Source organism: Schistocerca nitens, chromosome 6 (genome assembly GCF_023898315.1).
Source record: "Schistocerca nitens isolate TAMUIC-IGC-003100 chromosome 6, iqSchNite1.1, whole genome shotgun sequence".
NCBI lineage: Eukaryota > Metazoa > Arthropoda > Insecta > Orthoptera > Acrididae > Schistocerca > Schistocerca nitens.
The window spans coordinates 600525036-600545382 of NC_064619.1; the positions used below are offsets into that span (position 1 = coordinate 600525036).

The 20347-nt window shown below is 38.3% G+C and overlaps 1 protein-coding gene across 1 annotated transcript in view; it reads right to left on the reverse strand.

Annotated features, from left to right (window-relative positions):
- The window catches only part of LOC126262412 (inversin-like), a 97422-nt gene that overhangs the window by 37364 nt on the left and 39711 nt on the right, over positions 1–20347 (reverse strand). The window contains exon 3 of the mRNA XM_049959039.1: positions 15401–15958. Coding sequence (XP_049814996.1) covers positions 15401–15958 — 558 coding nt within the window. The remainder of the gene's footprint in view (positions 1–15400; positions 15959–20347) is intronic.

Sequence of the window (20347 nt, forward strand, 5' to 3'; positions counted from 1 at the left end):
TTCACGCCAGTCCTACTGAACTGTTTATTATTTAGACCATCTCATAGTTTACATAATTTCATTTCACCACAATAACCTTTTCTTGACGATAAATAATTATTTGCTGCCATAGTGTTCATTTTAGTTATGCATATAGCAAAGTATGATCTAGTTCTTACATCATAATTTTAATTTTTATCTTTTAAGCAAGTGTAGCACAATAATCATCATTCACCATTGTGCACCCTCCTTGCATATACTACTAGTGCCCTCTCTCACTAGCAGGTTTCCTTAGCCCATCATTACATATCCTATGCTAATGCATTAACTGTACATTGGTGAGGCAGTACTCAATGATGACCAGCATGATGTATATATTTTTAATACTACAGAGGTGAAAATTTATATTTTACTGATCCATTTCAACTATATTGTTTTATATATATATATATATATATATATATATATATATATATATATATATATATATATATATATATATATCCTTTAAATCTGTTAATGTTGTCACTATTTCATCCCCTGGTTCCTTCTCCAGCCATGTATAAAATTTTAAACCTTCTATGCTATATTTTTCCAGTAGACCACATATCTGGGAGAAAATGTTCAACATGTTCCACGTTCTTAACTCAGACCTCCCAAATTCTGATTAAATCAGTATGAGAATCGAAGGGTTTTTTAGTTTTCAATACAGTGTGGAGCCCATCCACACCCACACCAGCATGATGGTCAACACAAAAGGTCTGCGTAAGGGTTAGTATTCACTAAGTGAGGGCTTACAGGATGTGGGTGCTGCAATGTTTGCTTACATTTGGTTAAGATTAACCATTAACAAACGCTCATCTACAGATAAATTGGATCAAAAATTGAACGAAAGGTGGCGGTTTGAAGGGCAGAGGAAAAAATGTGCCAAGACGAGAGCCAAGGGAAAAAAGCCTCTGTGATAGTTTGGTCGAGTAGTAAGAGATGTAGCGGATTTCTTACTGCCTGCAACATGTCATGCAAGGGTAGGTTTTGTTAGTAGTGGGTATCATGCATCGATACCATATCAGAACCATAGGTCATCATAGTGAGGGAAGTCCAGTACTGCAGCCCAGTGCACAGCTTGAACCCTCTGCTGCGCTGTGTTGTTGGAGACTTGGTGCAGCATCTGGCTGAGTAGAACGCCGGCAGCTCGCTGTTGGCCGGCGTCTCTTGTTTACTGTGTGGCGCATTTTTTCTGCAGTTGCTGCTCGAGCAGTTCTGCTTGCTCAACGAACCTGCTGCTGATTCGTTGAAGAGGTGCAGGCCGTTCCCTTGCGCTTGGACGATATATACTGCCTTCTTTTCTTCTGGCTTGGCGCTAGTCATCCCCTTGGCTTTCAGAGTCGCTGCCGTTGCCGTTGTGAAGATGGATGTCTTTCTGATGCCCTTCTCCTGAAGTGCTCCTGGGGCAGTTACAAGGGCAGGCACGCTTATGCTGTTCCGCAGGGGTGCAGGAGCTTCACCGGAGTTTGCGCCCTTGCTGTTGATCCCTCTCTGTCACCATGACGGCTTTAAGGGGCCGCTGTGGCTTCCTCCACGATGGCACGAAGTTCCCCACTGCTCCTATTCTCAGGGATGGAAGCTGCATCACGACCGTCTGCCTTTGGGTGGTTGTCCAGGCTGTTAGGGGGGAGAGCTGTCTCCGTGCTGTCCCTCTATTGTACTGGGCTGGTATTAGCCCGCCATTGTCGTCGTCGTCCTCTTCTTCCCCACTGCCACGCTGCCTTTGGCCCAGCTTTGGCTTGAAAAACTGGACATCCACGCCAGTTGGCCACATGTGACCCACCGCACAGAGGAGAGGTCGGCTGTACTATTCTGGCGCAGGACACCTCTTCTCGATTCTTCTTGGCCTGGTCGGCAGACTCAGTGAGCTGCAGAACTGATGGCCCCTCGTAGCGCTTCTTCTGCGCAGATTTCTTCCCCATCCTGTGACACAGTCGGGACGACGATTTGCATTCGTTGTTGAAAGAACGTCCGAAAATTTGCGTTTCGCTGCGGCCACAGCACAGAACGTCTTCGCGAGTTGTCTTCGACCCAGTAGGTGTAGGGCACAGTAGCAGCGATCTGCGCACCCCGCTGGATCAGGCCGAACTGATGTGAATTCATGTGGCGCATTTTGATTGACATTCTGCATCCAAGGGCACTGTAGCTTTGAATTAACGCATCTTTAAGGACCAAGTAATTCTCAGTTCCTTTCTTGCCTAAAAACCCATGCACCACCATTCTAAATTATTCCCATGTATTACGTTCTTCTAGAGACATTGCTTTCTCCAGAACTTTTGATTGTAGCGTGAGCTGCACTTGAGGTCTAATAAAAATTGCGCCTTTCGGTTTTCCATAAGATAGCTGGGTAAACACTTATCCTATGAAGTGAATAGCTACAGAATCACTGGTCAGATCTTTGATGGTAAATTTCGCTAGTCAAATTTTAATATGCAGAGTGGATGAAAATTTTTTTCTCTGGTTAAAAGAGGTTGTCAAAGTACATTAACTGTACCTGGAATTCGCTCTTCTTCTTGTGAAACCTTTTTGACCCCTTAGGAGGAATCCAATAATCATAAAAATCCACATTTTGGGAACATTATTATAATTCTACACTTAAGTGTTATCTGGTAGTTACTTATGGTTGTAACAAAGAGCATAGACATAAAAATAATAACAATCATTACAGTTGGTGCTATCTAGTGATTATTTACAAAAGTAAAGGAATGAGCGGTATTTCTGTTCTAGAAGTTTTAAGAACAAGAATAACTAAATACTTAAAATATAATTGTTATTTGTGCCAAATTGTAGTTATTTTTGGGTTTGTTGTTTCAGTTTTAATCTGATAGTGCAGTTAAATGACATAAAATTTGTTGTTACGTATTGCAGTTTCTATCATTTCTTTAACCAAAACAGTGTTTTGATAATTAATGGTGTTTTGTGTTTGATATATAACACTTTAGGGGGTAAATGAACTCCTCCTCTGATAAACTGAGACCATTTAAGAAATATCGTGTAATTTTTTAAAAAAATATGAAGTTGATTAAATTGCACTAAAATATGACAATCCAGAAATGATAGTGTCAGTATATATGAAATTAAATGAAAACACCTAACAATTTGGTTCAAATGAAATAATAGTTAATAGTAGGTAGTTCCAGGAAATCAGTAATTACTCTTGATATAAAATAATGAAAACAGGCAAGGAAGTAATATATAACAATACAGAAACTCGTTTTTGTTTGTGTAAAGTATGTGAGTCAAACTGAAGAAAAGTTTAAATATGAAAAAAATTTAAGATAAACAAACAGAAAAATTCAGAGATACACTTGCTGATGCAGTTCGTATACCTCATGAGAAAAATGAAAAAAGAAATGAAATAATGTTGTTTGATATTACTCTGGCAGTTTAAAATGTTACTTAATAAACATGGTTTTTATTTTATAATTATCTATGTTATTAGATGTCAAAGAAGAAAGCTTGAAATATCATTATAATTGCTTAAAGACAGATATCAAAATTCTGAAAAATATTGAGGATGAAGTATAATTCTAGCTCAGTTTATATACCAATATATTCCTCCTCTGCCGGCCTTGGTGGCCGAGCGGTTCTAAGCACTTCAGTTTGGAACCGCACGACTGCTACGGTTGCAGATTCGAATCCTGCCTCGGGCATGGATGTGTGTGATGTCCTTAGGTTAGTTAGGTTTCAGTAGTTCTAAGTTCTAGGGGACTCATGACCTCAGATGTTAAGTCTCATAGTGCTCAGAGCCATCCCTCCACTGAGTTTCAGTCCAGCTCACAGTATTAGTCTGCCAAGAAGTTTCAAATGAGTGCACACTCTGCTGCAGAGAAAAAATTCATTCTGGAAATAATCACTTAGCTGTGGCTACACTATTTTCTCTGTAACATGCTTTCTTCCATGAGTGCTAAGCATATAAGGTTTGCAAGACAATTTCTGTGAAGTTTGAAAGGCAGGAGAAGAGGTAGTGGCAGAAGTGAGGCTGTGATGGCAGGTTGTGACTAACATTCAAGTGGCTCAGTTGGTAGAGCATTTGTCTATGAAAGACAAAGGTCTCAATTTTGACCCAATGTCCAAATCACAGTCTTAGTCTGCCAGCAAGTTTTATTCCTTCTTTAATTTGAAAACTTAATTTGATCTGAAACCATCAGAAAATAATTTTAAAACTTATGTACTCAAATGTTTACAAAAATATTCATCAATGTTTTGAATTCTGTGTCATTATAATATTATTCCTCTGATCAGAAATAATTAATTAAAACTTTTGATATGTATTGTCCAAACCAAACAAGTTTCTTATTACTATTTATAACAACAAAACCAACATGCTTCAAAATGATGTGAAGCATCCAAATTAACTATCCTATATTCAGTTTTACTTGCTTTTCCTAGAAGTTTATTAATCCTAAAAATCTTTACATTCTCAGCTTTTAATTTCTTTAATAATTTTTCTCTATTCGCTTGAGAATGTGTATAATTTATAATTATTTTATCAAATACCTTAATTTTTCTTATTCTTCATTTCCAAATTTTGTTTTTTCAACAAGTAATTCAGCATCATCTTTTTGCTTCTGATGAACTGCAGTTGTAATAGCTGTATCTCCATCAGCCAGAGATGCTAAAGCTCTAAATGCTGCAAACAGCATTGGAAGAAATCCACCTTCATGAAATTTTTCATTCTTCTTTGTAAAATATTCTAGAATATTTCTACTAACTGGAATAGATTGTGCTATAAGCAAATTACCATCATTTATAGACTGCTTTCCTATAGATTTTCTCTAAGTATATTGTAAGTAACTATCATAATTGTATTTCTATAATTCATCTTTTGCTCATTCTTTCCTTATAGTCTTTACTTTATGTTTTAGACTTGGAGTAATATAATCAGGAGAAAATTACTTCATTCATAAATGCAAAAATTATAACACCTGAAACCATTATCATATTCTTCAATACCGTTGTGCCACCATGTCTCTGAACTGACTTCACAACCTGTAGTGAGTTGGGCCACCTAGCCAACTGCAAAATTTCACTGAAAGGGCCATAATTTTGCAGAGATGTCATGTGCAAGGCCTCAGTCTGCCACAGTAGCGACCTGAATTACCTCATACCTTAACCTCACACCACACTACTTCAGCCGCTACACCAGTAGAGATGGGAGCCTGCTTATATTTAAACTGGGCATATCTACCAGAAATCCTCACAGTCAAGACCTAGCAGTATGTTGTCTACTGTCCTACTGCTGTCAAAAAATACTCCATGCCAGCCAACAGCCTGATATGTGTAACCTAGTGTCATATACATTCAGCCACTGCCTTTCACTAGCTGCTGGCCTATGTGCTACTTCTAGAACTGATGGTGTCAGAACATGAGCTAGAGCCCTGCAACTGCGTCCACCTCAGGATCACACCAACCAGCCTCTGGGTGTCTCCAGCAGAGATCTCAGATTCAGAGCCTGCAGACTAGTGGACCTTGCATTTGCACACTGCTGAGCCATCACCTGTTCAGTATACAAGCACCCTACCTTGTTTACTTAGGTCCTGGGTTTGGTGCACCATACCACCTCACCTTTACATCACTGCCAGCTTTCCAGTCCTCACTCACCAGTGACTGTCACCATTGGCTAGCATTTCTGGAACTTAGCTTGCCATGCCATTTCAGTCTCTGATCCAGTGCCACTGTGGAATAGTTTTCCACCTCATGATAATTCGTAATATATTCACTTATTTCTATTCTACCTCATTACTTTCTCTGATGCATAATGTGATGCAACAGATTATTCATCTTCCTTGATTTATTTGATTCATCTTCTCTTGATTTATTTTATTAATTTTCCTTTTGTCAATCCCCTGTAGGTATACTATTATTTGAATTTAATTTTCAGTTTTTGGTTTTACTATGTGTTTTGACTTATTACTCTTAATGGATTTAAGAATATTTGGGCTTTTAGACCCATATAATACAAGTGAAGATATTAATGCATTTGCATACTTTGACAAATTATCACCATCAAATTTATTACCCACTGCATCTATAACAATTTGTTTTCTGGTTAATAACTTCATTAATCTATCTGTAGCTTCATAAGTTACTCCACAAATTTCTTAATCATCTCCACCCAATTCTGGTTGTAAATTAAAAATATAGTTTAGTATTCCATCAAGTCTTAAACCATAGACTTTATATTTGCTTATGTTAATATACTTTACCCACCCCCTTGCCACTGACGGGATGGCTTGCATGCCTCAGTAATACAGATAGCTGTACCGTAGGTACAACCACAATGGAGGATTGCCTGTTGACAGGCCAGACAAATGTTTGGTTCCTGAAGAGGGACAGCAGCCTTTTCAGCAGTTAAAGAGACACAAATCTGGATGATTGATTGATCTGGCCTTGTAACATCAAGCAAAATAGGCTTGATGTGCTTGTACTGGAAGAGGCTAAGAGCAAGGGGAAACTACAGATACAATTCTTCCCAAGAGCACACAGATCTATTTATGATTAAATGATGATGGCAGCTTCTTGGATAAAATATTTTGCAGTTAAATAGTCCCCCATTCGGATCTCTGGGTGGGGACTACTCAAGAGTATATAATCTTCAGCAGAAACAAAACAGGCGTACTAGAGATTGGACTGTGGAATGTTACATCCCTTAAGAAGGCATGTAGATTAGAAAACTGAATAAGGGAAACAGATAGTTTGAAATAAGACCTAGTGGGAATCAGTGGAATTCGGTGGTAGGAAGAACATGACTTCTAGCCAAGTGAATACAGTGTTGTGAATACGAAATCAAATACAGGTAATGCAGGAGAATATTTAATAATGAATAAGAAAACAAGAATACAGGCAATAGTGAACACATTATCATAACGAAGACAGACACAAAGTCCAGACCCACCACAATAGTGCAAGTTCGTATGCCAACTAGCTCCACTGGTGACAAAGAGACTGAAGATCTGCATGATGTGATAAATGAAATTATCCAGATAGTTATGGGAAAACAAAATTTAATTCTAACTGGAGACTGGAAGTCAACGGCAGGAAAACGAAGAAAATGAGAAATAGTAGGTTAATATGGAATGGGTAAAGGAATGAAAGAGGAAGCTGTCTAACATAACTCAATCATCGCTAACACTTGGTTTAAGAATCATGAAAGAAGGTTGTATGCATGGAAGAGGCATGTAGACACTAGAAGGTTTCATATTGATTATGTAATGGAGGAGAGATGTCAGAACCACATTTTAAACTGTAAGATGTTTTCAAAGAAAGATGTTGACTTTGACCCCAACTTATAGATTATGAACAGTAGACTAACATTGAAGAAATTGTAAAAAGATAGAAAATGAAAGAGACAGACCCTGGATGAGCTGAAAGAACTGTAAGCTTTTGAGTGTTTTAGAGGGAGCATTAGGCAGCAATTGATTAGACAGGAGAAAGGAATACACTAGAAGACGAGTGGGAAGCTTCGAGAAATGAAACAGTGAAGGCAGCAGAGGATCAAATAGGTAGAAAGACAAAGGCTGGTTGAAATCCTTGGATGACACAAGAGACATTGAATTTAACTCATGAAAGGAGAAAATATCAAATGCAGCAAATGACACGGATGAAAGGCGAATACAATTTCTAAAAAATGAGATTTATAGGAAGTGCAAAACGGTTAAGCTTGAATTTCTAGTGGGCAACCATAATGGTTTAGAAACATGTATAACCAGGCAACATTATGACAGAACTATTTACACCCATGGGAGAGGCAGCTATGACAAAACTCGTCCATCTGGTGTGTAATACATATGGGACAGGACAAGCGAATAATTCCAATTCCAAACAAAGTAGGTGCTGCCGCATGTGAATATTACCGAACTATCGGTTTAAGAAGTCATGGTTGCAAAATATTAACAAGAATTCTTTACAGAAGAATGGAAGAGCTGGTAGCACCCAACCTTGGTGAAGAAATGTAGGAACACATAAAACAATACAGACCCTACGACTTCTCTTATTAGAAGATAGCTTAAGGAAAGGAAAACCCACATTTGTGGCATTTGTAGTCTTTGGGAAAACTTTTGACAATGTTGACTGGAGTACTCTCTTTCAAATACTGAAGGCAGCAGGGGTAAAATACAGGGAGCAAAAGGCAGTTTACAGATTGTACAGAAAACAGATGACTGTTATAAGATTTTAGGGGCACGAATCAGAAACAGTGGTTTAGAATGGAGTGAGGCAGGGATGTAGCCTATCTCCAGTGTTATTCAAGCTGTAAATTGAGCAAGCAGTAAAGGAAATCAAAGAAAAATCTGAAGTAGGTATTTATTACAGGGAGTAGAAATAAAATGTTTGACATTTGCTGATGATATTGTAATTGTTTCAAAGCTAACAGAGGAGATGGAATAGCAGTTGAATGGAATGTACAGTGACTTGCAAGGAGGATATAAGATGAACATCAACAAAATCAAAACAAAACTATGGAATGTACTCATATTAAATGTGATGTTGAGGGAATTACATTAGGAAACCAGACAATTAAAGTACTAGATGACTTTTATTATTTGGACAGCAAAATAAATGATGAGGATCGAAGTAGTGATGATGTAAAATGTAAACTGTCAATGACAAGAAAAGCATTTCTCAAGAAGAAATATTTCTTCACATCAAATATAGATTTAAGTGTTAGGGAGTCTTTTCTAAAAGTATTTGTATGGAGTGTAACCAAGTGTGAAAGTGAAACAACTAATGAGGATGTTCTGAACAGAAGTGGGGAGAAAATAAATTTGTGGTGCAACCAGAAGAAAGGATCAGTTGGTACGACACATTCTGAGATGTTAAGGGATCACCAGCTTAGTATTGGAGGGAAGTGTGTGGGAAGGGTGAAAATCTTAGAGGCAGACCAAGGAATACTGTGAGCAGATCCAGAAGGATGCAGGTTGCTCTTGTTATTTGGCAATGTGGAGAGCCACATCAAACGTGTCTTCAGACTGAAGACCACAACAACAACAATAAATTTTAACTTTCATTTACTTATATTTACAATTTTGTCACATTTATCTCTTCGTTTATATGTCATTTTTTTATATTTGTAGCTACTTCTTCTTTCTTACTCAAAACATTCTGTACTTCTGTTCCAATGAATGTATTATCATCTGTTTCACTAATATTTCTCTGATATCCCCTAGATGATAATAAGAAACCATATTCCTTTCTTTTTTCTGTTTTCTTCAATTGTTTTTAGCACATTTTCTACAACTCCTTCAAACCTCTATGTAACTTGTTTGATTGCCCCAATAACACAGTGATATTCCTTTCTAATTCTCATATTATGTCTTTGGTTGTTTCTTCCACATTTGTAAAGATCAATCTTCTGTTTTTTTCTAATTTCGTTCTTTTCCTCTGGGTCATATTCTGATAACATTTTTTTAAGAAAAAATAATGAGAAAGGTTTAATACACACTATTAGTAATATAACTGCGTCACATTTTTCATTATGATTAATGTTTAAACTTATGAAATCTTTATCCCTTATTTCAGTATTTTACATCATTAAATTTCCTTGCTGAATTTGCTGTAATGAAACCAAATCCAGTATTCCTACTGCACATTTCTTTAAACTAACCAAATTTAAAATCCCAGCCTTCAAACTCATAATAAACATGACACAAATTTATATCATCCTCTCAAAATATATTTGATAATGTAGAATTATAACGCACAAGTTGTTTAGGAATCTTTTAGTAAGTGTGAACGAAACAAAGACAATCTGTTCCCCTCATGGCTTTCACTAGTAAATAATTTTATCACCACATTCACATTTCAAATGAGATGTTGAGTGTATCCATATAATTTTGTTATAAATCACCTTATTTATATCATAAATTTGACTGCTCTAAAGACCATGTAAGTAACTCACAACTATGAAAATGGGTGCTTTATTTAATGATAAACTATGTGAAAATGTTTTTGGGTTATGTAATGGCCAGACACCAAAACATTCACAAGACAAAATGTTGACTACAAACATCTAAGATCTGTTTGTTCTTTTTCCTTGTATAAGTGGGTCAATTTTTCACAAAGTAGAATAATAATTTCAGTTTAGTAAACCATCTGAGCTTAAAATTAATAATACATATAAAGCTCCTTATTTTAAATTGATGACACAAATTGTGGTAAGAGAAACAATTGTAGATAACAGATTTAAAATTTCTTGCCTGACAGATGCGTTAAAAAGATTGACTCAGTTGTGTTAAAAGTACTAACAGGTAAGTTATAAAGTTATTTTTAATACAGAATTGTAAAAAGATTATGAAATTGAATTTCGTTAATATATTAACTTTCTTTTTAGAAATTTAAATTTTAGTTTTAAAATTAATTGAATTTACATTTTTTATTCTAGTATGTTTCTTCGAAAGATTTACTTTATTTTACCTTAAATTTACATTTTTATTTTAGTATATTTCTTCTGAAGATTTATTTGATTTTATCTTAAATTTATCATAAGAAACCTGGAATTTAGTGTGAGATTTTTGAAGTTAAAACATTAGAATAGTTTAATTTTTGTCATTTCTAAATTTAATTGTTTTTAATAGTGGAGGGGGGGTTTTAGATTCAAAGCAAGGGCATTTGAGATTTTTTACAGAATTGATGAAATTCAACATGTTGGCTGACACACTCATTTCTTCATTGCTTACATAATACCTTCAGAGATTTGCTGATTAGCTATGTATAAACAACTAGATGGAATGAAACCATCATGAGAAAAATGGGATGCAGAAGTTGATTTGTCAGTGGTGAATGTTGGAGAAAATAGAGTGCCAGAGGAGCATTGGAAAGTATGGAGTAATGAAATGGTATATGGTCGTATTTGTGGTGAATGTAGGGTGCAGTAGAACAAAGTCCATTGATCAAGATATGGCGGCAGTGGAAATGAACAATGGTATCTACGCGGATGCATGAAAGCACCTTGGGAGAGAACTTTGGCGTATGTGGCAGGAGAGTTTAGGTGAAATACAGAGTGTGGTCACTCACAGGGATGCACCTTTTTTTAAAGACAATGATAACAAATCAGATAATGTCTTTAGCGATAGCAATTGACTCCAGGGAATTGTCAGACTGAAATGGTATGTCAGTGGTGTGGATGAGCACGACCAGGTCAGAATTTTTGGAAGAGGCATTTCCCTTACATTTATACACTGACGGGCCGAAATATTATAACGATCTGCTTAACAGCACATTGTTCCACACTTGGAATGCAGTACAACTGCACTTCTAGGCGGCATAGATTCTTTACATCCTTGCTATATTTCCTCTTAGTACCAGACGTCTATGCTCAACACTCATAGTTGCCATTGATTACAAGCAGCAATTTGTGAGAACGGAGCTGGCACCCAGTTGTGTCCCACATATGCTCCATCACATTCAGATCAGACGAACTTCGTTTCCAATATATCAGCATGATTTCTCTATCACGATCTTTAGACCACTGTAACACGACTCTGCTCTTGTGACACCACAAGTCCCATAGAAGCCCATGTGACTATTTCTCACAGCATCTTCATAGACCAGCGGCCATGGCGGAATGCATGTTTCAAACAGCCATTCGCCTGGATGTCCGCATATCAGGTCACCAATCATCCAACCAGGCGACAGATTTTCAGTGATCTACTGTCGAATTTTTGTGGTCCCATGCCCACTGTGATCGTGACTGATGAAGTCGTTAGATCAAGCATGTGAAGACGTAATGGTCGTTTGCTGAGAAGCTGTATGTTAACAACGGGCTCTGAATGGTGTACCCTAAAGACAATTGTGCTTGCCAAACATTGTTCAGTGTTGGTGCATGAACACCCGAATAGCTTCGCCATTTCCGAGACGCTCGCTCCCATGAGCTGGATTATAAAAATCTGCTGTTTGCCACAGTCTCATTGAATTTTCCGATTTGCAGCCCCTTATCGTCGGAAGAATGATTCCCCATTCATCTCTACTTTGCTTGCGTACTTTCCTCTCCATGTCACGAGTCCAAAACACCACCAGCTGACATTCAATCTGATGGTGTGCAGTGGTCGTAGTGTTTCACCCGATCATTGTATGTCTGGTGGGATAGGTTACAAGTGGTGTATAGGGAGGGGATTTCAGGTTCGGAAACTGTTTTAGAAAGGTACTACATTTGAATTGGGATTCATTGGGCGAGTTCGCTAGTTCTCATAGTCTTGGATTAGATGATTATTCCATACAAGACATTGTTGACAATATTGTCTTTCGGCTGTTGATAATGAATGTTATACATGGTGCCTACAGTGGCCAATGGCGCTGCACATTACAAGATATACCACTTGTAATGCAGACTTTGAGAAAATATGGTTAAAGAAAGTAGAGCTGGAATTCTAGCTGGTTACTGATGAGTTTCTGCAAGTGGAATTCAGGACTGGAGCTCCCACTCAACATTCTCTACAGTGTCTTTTGTATCAACAGCGCTGTCAACCTCCATAAGGATATTCAGACACTACAGGTGGAGGATCATGAGGAAGAAGGGGTGCAGGATGACTAAGGGTTATGATGATATCAGGGTAGAGTTGAATCTGGGTACTGAAGTCTTTATGATAACAGAGTTTTTGAAAGGTATGAGTTAGGTATCAGTCAGTGCTGTGTCTTTTGATAGCCTAATGTATAAATGTACCACAATAAATCCAAAAGTTCGAGTTTCAATGTTCAATTGGTCATTCATCCCTTATTTCATGTCTAGTTATATTCTGAAAATGTGAAAAATGCCAAGATCAACCATGCTTTGAAATCCAGTTAAATCATTTTCCCCTTGTAACTGGCTAAGTAAATCAGGTCAACGGTCAGAAAATGGTAAGGGAATGCTCCCTCTAATCTGAGTATTTATAGTAACATACTGCAGCACTCAAACAAGCTGTTAAGAACAGCTTTACTTTATTTATTTATGAGTGGCTTCGCAGATAGATTTTAATTTCAAATATTTTCGAAGAACTTTATAGGCGAGGTAAAAAGACATTTGTAACAGCATGCTGCCTTACTCAGACTGTGGTCTGGTTGATGAGAAAATGTTGTCACAGAGGAAGCTGATGCGGATACAGATGAAGCTGGTGTGGTGATGGATGGTGTGGGCATAGCTGTTGCTGTTAGGTTATGTAATGGAAAGGGTGTTGGTGGCAGTGATGGGGCTGTGGAGAATGAAGGTGTAATGGCGACTGAAATAGAAAAGGCAGATGAGTTTGTTAGGTGCTCATAGTACGCGTCATTTCGCCTCCCACGGTGGTGCAGTCACACTGTACTTCACTTGCCATCATGTCAAGTATGCTGCTTTAGAACATCGATTTGCAAAAGACTGACGCTGCCAGTTTCCATGGCCAGGTGTTGTTGACAGTTGTGGCTGTAGACTATCAGGAATTTTATCAGTGGACAGGATACAATGCACCAAATCAAGCCCCTATTCAGTTCTTGAGTTTTTAAAGAATGTGCTATTCATAGCACTCAGACGATACTTATGTCATGTGATACAGATCAAAGTGCTGCTTATGTGTACCTTTCCTCACAACACGTCACAGAGCACAGAAATTAAACTGGGTGTAACCTCGTGGCCATTGATCATCTGGAGCACAGAAATAGTAGCCTGGACTGATGAGTCCAGGAATATATTAGTACATACCCAGAAAACTTGTCCAGGTTTGTTTAAAGGTATATGTTCCATTACAGTATCGTTGATAGAACGCAAGCACACCAAAGACACAATCTATTGCATTTGCCAATGGAGCGCTAGTGAGGCGGGAGAAAATGGTATTGTTGTTGGTGATGAACTGATGCTTGAAACATGTCTGACATCGTCTCATCCCAGTGAACAATTCAACAAGTTTCTCCCCATTTATGAATGTTAACTTAACTCGTCTGCAGACGCTGTTGGTGTCTTGCAGTTTGAACAGGAAAATGTACAGCTCAATTGCTTTCAAACCAGGTCGTTGCAGCAACACGCTATGTAGTAGATTAGGTTACCGCATTTCTGTCCTAATGAGCAATTGTGGAATGTCACTGACCGTGATGTGTTTGTCTTTATGGCCATTCTTTATTATGCGTATGTGCTTGTCAACAGATCATGAATTAACTTGGATTCCCAACCCTTTACGTGCATCCTGGTGTCCCAGCTATTTTACGTCATCAAAACGAAATTGGGTACTACACGTTACTAGGCAGGAACTTCTAATTCATTTACTTGTGAGTGTACTGGCAGCTGATCTCACATTTACATTTCGTCTGACACGTCTTTACTCAACCATCTTGGCTTAAGACCTGGTTTTCGAGTTCACACAGGGCAGAACCATATTTACACTCTTTCCATCTTGCAAGCCATTATTAATCAGATTTATTTAAGATTTTGACTGAGTTTCTGCCTAAGACACTTTGGATTAAATTCAGATAAGAGGGACCATAGTTCATAACTAACTAAACTCCTTGTGGTTTCATCCTATAGAACACGTTCGTATTGTTGCTTAGCTTCAACATAACTAACAGGAATATGTTACTGAAACACAACTCGATAAGTGTAAGTTACCCTATATAAAAATTTATTTTTGTTCAAAATACAATGATAACAGTCTCTGTACTGAAATCAATCAAATGTTGCAGGTAATCATTATCTACTGTCACTAATGTACCACCACAGAGTGATTAAAATTTGTCACCTATAAAAACATTAGCAACAGATACTCTAAGAGTGGTCTAAGCTAGATGAAATTTGATGATCACTCTAAAGTTAATTTGATAATTAGATTTTTCTAGTTCAACTACATTTGGTTAGCAAACCTGTCCACACTTTAACCACTATCAGTTAAAATTACTTAATTGCTAACTCATTAGCTTTGTTTGGTTATGATAGCTTTATTGAAGAATTAATTATTCCTGGTACAATTGTTTACTCATTGAGCATTGCAAAGCGAGCATCTTTGGCAAACTCTTCTTAGCAGATTGTTCTTTAATTCCTTCTAAGTACGCCAGTAGAGTGTTTGCCTCTCAGCACACCATCAACGCTATGTGTATAGATTTATTGTCGTTCAATACATCGACAATGAGTTTCACTTCCCCCACTGTCTTGTTCAAAGATGTTATTTTTTCCCTGAAGCACAAAAATTTAGACTTCTGTGTTTTAAAAGGTGTACTGATGTGGAGGACGTGGCACTCCTACAGTTTCTCGGTAATTTTAATGACTTATCGTTGGTACACTGTTTTACACTCCCTCTCTGCTTGGATTCTGTCACATTATTCTTTCCATGTGTTTCAATTTTTGCAGAAGTTAATACGTTATTTCGACCAGTCCTTGTGTATAAGTACAAAAATATAGAAATAGTTACAGTATTATTCACAAAAACAAAACTACCTATACCTTTCTGCTGAAGCCACACATTTGCATATCTTCACCATGATTTCCAGATCATTACGTAATGCCATTTCCCAACCAGCTGTGTCCATCACATCGAAGATTCGACTCCTGATGAAATCAACACAAGCTCTCTTGAGCGCCGTGCAGGAGTGTTTTGTTGCGACCACAACCAGGGACACTGCGTTGTTAACAGAGATTTGGTCTGCCAACTGCTCTTCACAGTATTTCTTTAGAACACAAAGCTCATAGTTGTCGGCCAGCACTAGGAGCTTGTCACTGACGCTTTCTGGGTGTGGCAATTGGTCACTGTACATGTAGAGCAGGGCTTCGCCCAGCTCCTTATGTGGTTCTCCGTCCATCTGCAGGGTACCATTTGGGGTGTCCTTGAGCTTCTCAGCCAAGACAGGGCTGCGTGCTGCCAGCACTGCCATATGGGCCGCCACTGGCACCCCGCCCACCATGAGTGTCACGTCACTGCTGTCAGCAGACTCAAGCAGTGCCACCAGGTCGCCTTCCAGGTCACCCCTATCCTCTTCTGTCTTTTCTGGTGTTTCATTCTTGCTGAAAAGGGGAATTGTGGTATTTAAAAGAAAAGCTATTAAGTTTGCAGCAACCACAGCAGCTATAGCTAACACCTGCACAAAAAAATCAAACAATAATGAACTGGCAAGGGAACCTTAATGGATATTGAATAAAAATTTTCGATGAGCATAGTAATTCTGTATTTTTCATTAATGATCATATAAAAATAAATTAAAATTGAGCACAGACATTCGAAATGTCTTATTATTAAATAAAGAAATTATATACATATATCAGTAATACTGTTGAATACCTAGAAATAAGAAGGTATTTTATTTTCTATTTGATGTTTCAAACTTTTTTTAAAAAAATTAACTGATAGCATTTTCATATGTTGAGTACATAAGATAGAAAAATAATGTTGTTATTGTTAGTTACCAGATGCATTCGACGATACATTTGTAATTTAAATAAAAATTAAAAACGTTGCTACTAGTAACATTCGAACAAATGACTGTGATTATGAGACTACTAAGCCATGCAGACAGCTACAAGTAACAAAACTAATGTACCTGTATTGTTTTATACTTAACAGCAATTGGAAATCTTCTAATCTCCAAAGGCAATTTTTTCGTTGTTATTGTTCTTACTGCTCTACTAAATTTAGGTTCCTTGTGAGGTAATATTCAATTAACATGATTTCAGTAGGGTTACGCTATGAGATAAGGTTCAGCACGCAACACTGTCCAAAATTCATAGTTAACAACTTTCTTCAATGGAAGAAATATATCAAATAGGAAAAAAATAGCAAGACTCGAATATTGTTTATCAAACCATAACAGAATTCCAAGTGCATCTTTATAGAACTTGCCTATCACAGACTGTGAAGTCTCGTGAAATGTGGCTCATCTGCCACATTGTAAATTGATTAATTCCTATAAAAGCTCTATGCACTCCAATTACTATTCATACTGTTATGAAAAATTACATAATTGTTTTTATTAATATGTTGATTGGTATTATTTTGCATATTATGTATTTGCCATATTCTAACTTTCGGTTCTGCCAGCCCTCTAATTAGGGATTATATTTTCTAGGCCTGGTAAACTGCCACCTGTCACTGGTACTGATATGGTACTGAACTGTTCCAGGGACTTACAATTACATGACATTGAAAACGACTTAAGAATCGAAAGGCGTGAATCAAGCAGTTATCTCCATTAGTGAATGATGGACTGTCATACAATACGTAACAGCATCAACAGTAAAAATCATGAATTGTCTCCTTGTAATCTAAGAAAACATAAAAATTTTAAATATTTATTTCGTTTCTCACTTCATCATCTGAATTAAGTCTTTACTATAAGTAAATTTATTAGTACAAACAGGGCTGTAGTATCAACATTTTACAGAATCATACCCATAACACTGTAATTGTGGCATTCTGGGGGCACTGTAAAAATATTTGCTGGTATAGGAGTTTGTTATGTTGGTTATCAGCCTCTTCTTTTGTTTTAGCGATTAGTGTCAATAAATTAATTTTGTCATTTTCCTGATATAGGACTCAGTTTTATCTCAGTAAACTCTTTTTATACTAATTCACAATTAGATATGAAGTTTATGTGTAGCTGAGAACAGCAATAAACTTAAAGGACATAGTATTTTACATTCGACGGAGAAGTGGAAATATCTTTAGGTTTGCCCCAGGGAAGTGTTGCGGAACCCTTGTTATTCATATCATATATTAATCACATGACAAATAACATTAATAGAGTTCTTAAATTTTTACAGATGATGCAGTTAATTGCAGCGAAGTACTGTCTGAAAAGAGCTGCACAAATACAGGATGAATCGCCTAGAACAAAGTGGAATGTGCTGTTGATGTTCTTTTTTCATAAAATGAATTAGTAGCCGGGCGCTCGTATTGTTAGCCAATCTACAGATTGTAATAATACGTAGAAAGTATATTTTTATACAAATATATATTTTTAATGGAACAATGCCTGTTTACACTAACAAACTAAAAGTAGGGTAAATTAGGATGTCAGTGGAGTTTATTGCAGGATTTTAGTGCGAGTCGTTTACAAGACATCGTATTTTGGAAACGTTCCACACTAACACTTCTGCAATACCTGTGGTAGCACACACCAAAGAACAACACAGCTGCATGCACTAGTTACGTGGATTCTGGCCAGTAACGAGACAACTGACCACCGACAGCGGCAATACACGCTTCCTATCTGGTAAGGAACAACTCTTGCACACATGCTGGCATTTCAGCAGATATGTCCGAGCGGGCGGCAGTAATATGTCGTTGCGTATCATCAGGTGAAGTTGCTATGTTCTTGTAGGCGACGTCTCTCAACATTTCCCACAGAAAGAAGACTAAAAGCGTTAAATCCAGGGAATGGATCGGCCAAGGTACAGGTGCTCTGTGTCCAATCCAACGATTTGGAACCAATTCGTGAAGACGTGCGGTAGTACTTCGTGCACTGTGCGGTGGGCAGCCATCATGGTGGTGCCCCAAGTTCCACCTAGTCTGCAGAGGAACTTCTTTTCACACCCGTTTCACTCCATGGATGTTGACGTTCCACCTGACGGGAACTGTCGGGAGATCAATAGTGCATGTTTCGGGGGTTTACATGGCCCCGATTGGTACATGTGGCTGCTTCATTAAACAAGACACATGAAACATCTGGAGTGTCATGTCTTAATGTCCTTATACGTTTCCATACAGATCTTTTGGAGAGAGACGTGATACGGACAGAACCTATGTCCATGGAAAATGCATAGGACACTTGCCTGACTCATGCAACTTCCTCGTGTGATTGCATGGGAGCTAACTCGAAGATGAACTGCAACAGCAGCAAGAACGTTAGTTTCCCACTCTTCTGTCTTTACTTGTTTGCTTCTGTTACGTTTTAAAGGTGTTGTCCGCCCCCGGTAGCTGAATGGTAGGGGTGACGGATTGTCAGTCCTCTGGGCCCGGGTTAGATTCCCTGCTGGGCCGGGGAATTTTCTCCGCCCAGACACCGGGTGTTGTCATCCTATCATCCTCATCGACTGCAGGTCGCCGAAGTGGCGTCAAATTGAAAGACCGGCATCCGGCGAACGGTCTGCCCGACGGGGGGCCCTAACCATGCGATTAAATAAAGTATAGGTGTTGCCGCACCAAATAGGTCAAATGGCTCTGAGCACTATGGGACTTAACATCTGAGGTCATCAGTCCCCTAGAACTTAGAACTACTTAAACCTAACTAACCTAAGGACATCACACACACCCAAGCCCGAGGCAGGATTCGAACCTGCGACCGTAGCGGTCGCGGTCTTCCAGACTGAAGCGCCTACAACCGCTCGGCCACTACGGCCGTGTTATCCTACCACTTTCACATAACTGGCTGAAGAGGTTTATAAATAATTGCCGTGATGGTTAACGTTTATTGGGGTACCTTGCCGCACATACCATATAAAAATAAACTGCGTTTTTCCTACACACCATCAGCTTGTCCGCTTTTTCTGTATTCGTAAATTCCATCATCTACTCACGATCTAAACTTGGACTGCCACACGCTAACTGACTAGCAAGTTGCAATGCATTCAAGGCACACACAAATACACAGTAAGCAAACATAATAACATCGTACCCAGCAATTATGCTGGTGTAATGGCACACACGTGTGTCGGTGTAAAAACTTTTCAAAATACGATATCTCGTAAACGATTCGCATTAGAATCTTGCAACAAACGCCACTGACATTTTAAGTTATCCTTCTTTTAGTCTGTTAAAGTCAATAGACACTGTTCCATTAAAAAAAGTGTATGTCTGCACAAAATGGAAATGAGCGTATGGCATTGTTGGCCGGGAGGGCCCATGAGGGGGAGTTCGACCGCCGTATTGCAAGTCCTTTTTAGTTGACGCCACTTCGCCGACTTGCGGGTCAATGATGATGAAAATGATGGTGATAGACACACAACACCCAGTCCCCTGTCGGGAATCGAACCCGGGCCCCGTGCGTAATAAGCGGAAACGCTACCGCTACGCTACGGAGGTGGACTATGTCTGCACAAAAATACACTTTCTACATATTATTAAAATCTGTGGACTGGCTAACAATGCGAGCCCCTGACCACCAATCCCTTTTGTGAAACCAGCACATCGATAGCACTTACCATTTTCGCAGCATTTGCAGTGCCTGTCTTAGGTAATTCACCCTGTATATAGTCAGATTTCAAAGCGCAACAAATATAGTCAACGTTTTTTTAAATATTAACAAATGTAAAATTGTGCACCAGAAAAGTTTTTTCTTATGACTAAAACATCACTGAGTAGGAATCATTCAGCCAATCATACGATACCCCTAACAAGGCACCCCTTAAGTGCATGGTCGAAATGGCTAATTACGTGTACAATACTCGGCGCCTAGAATA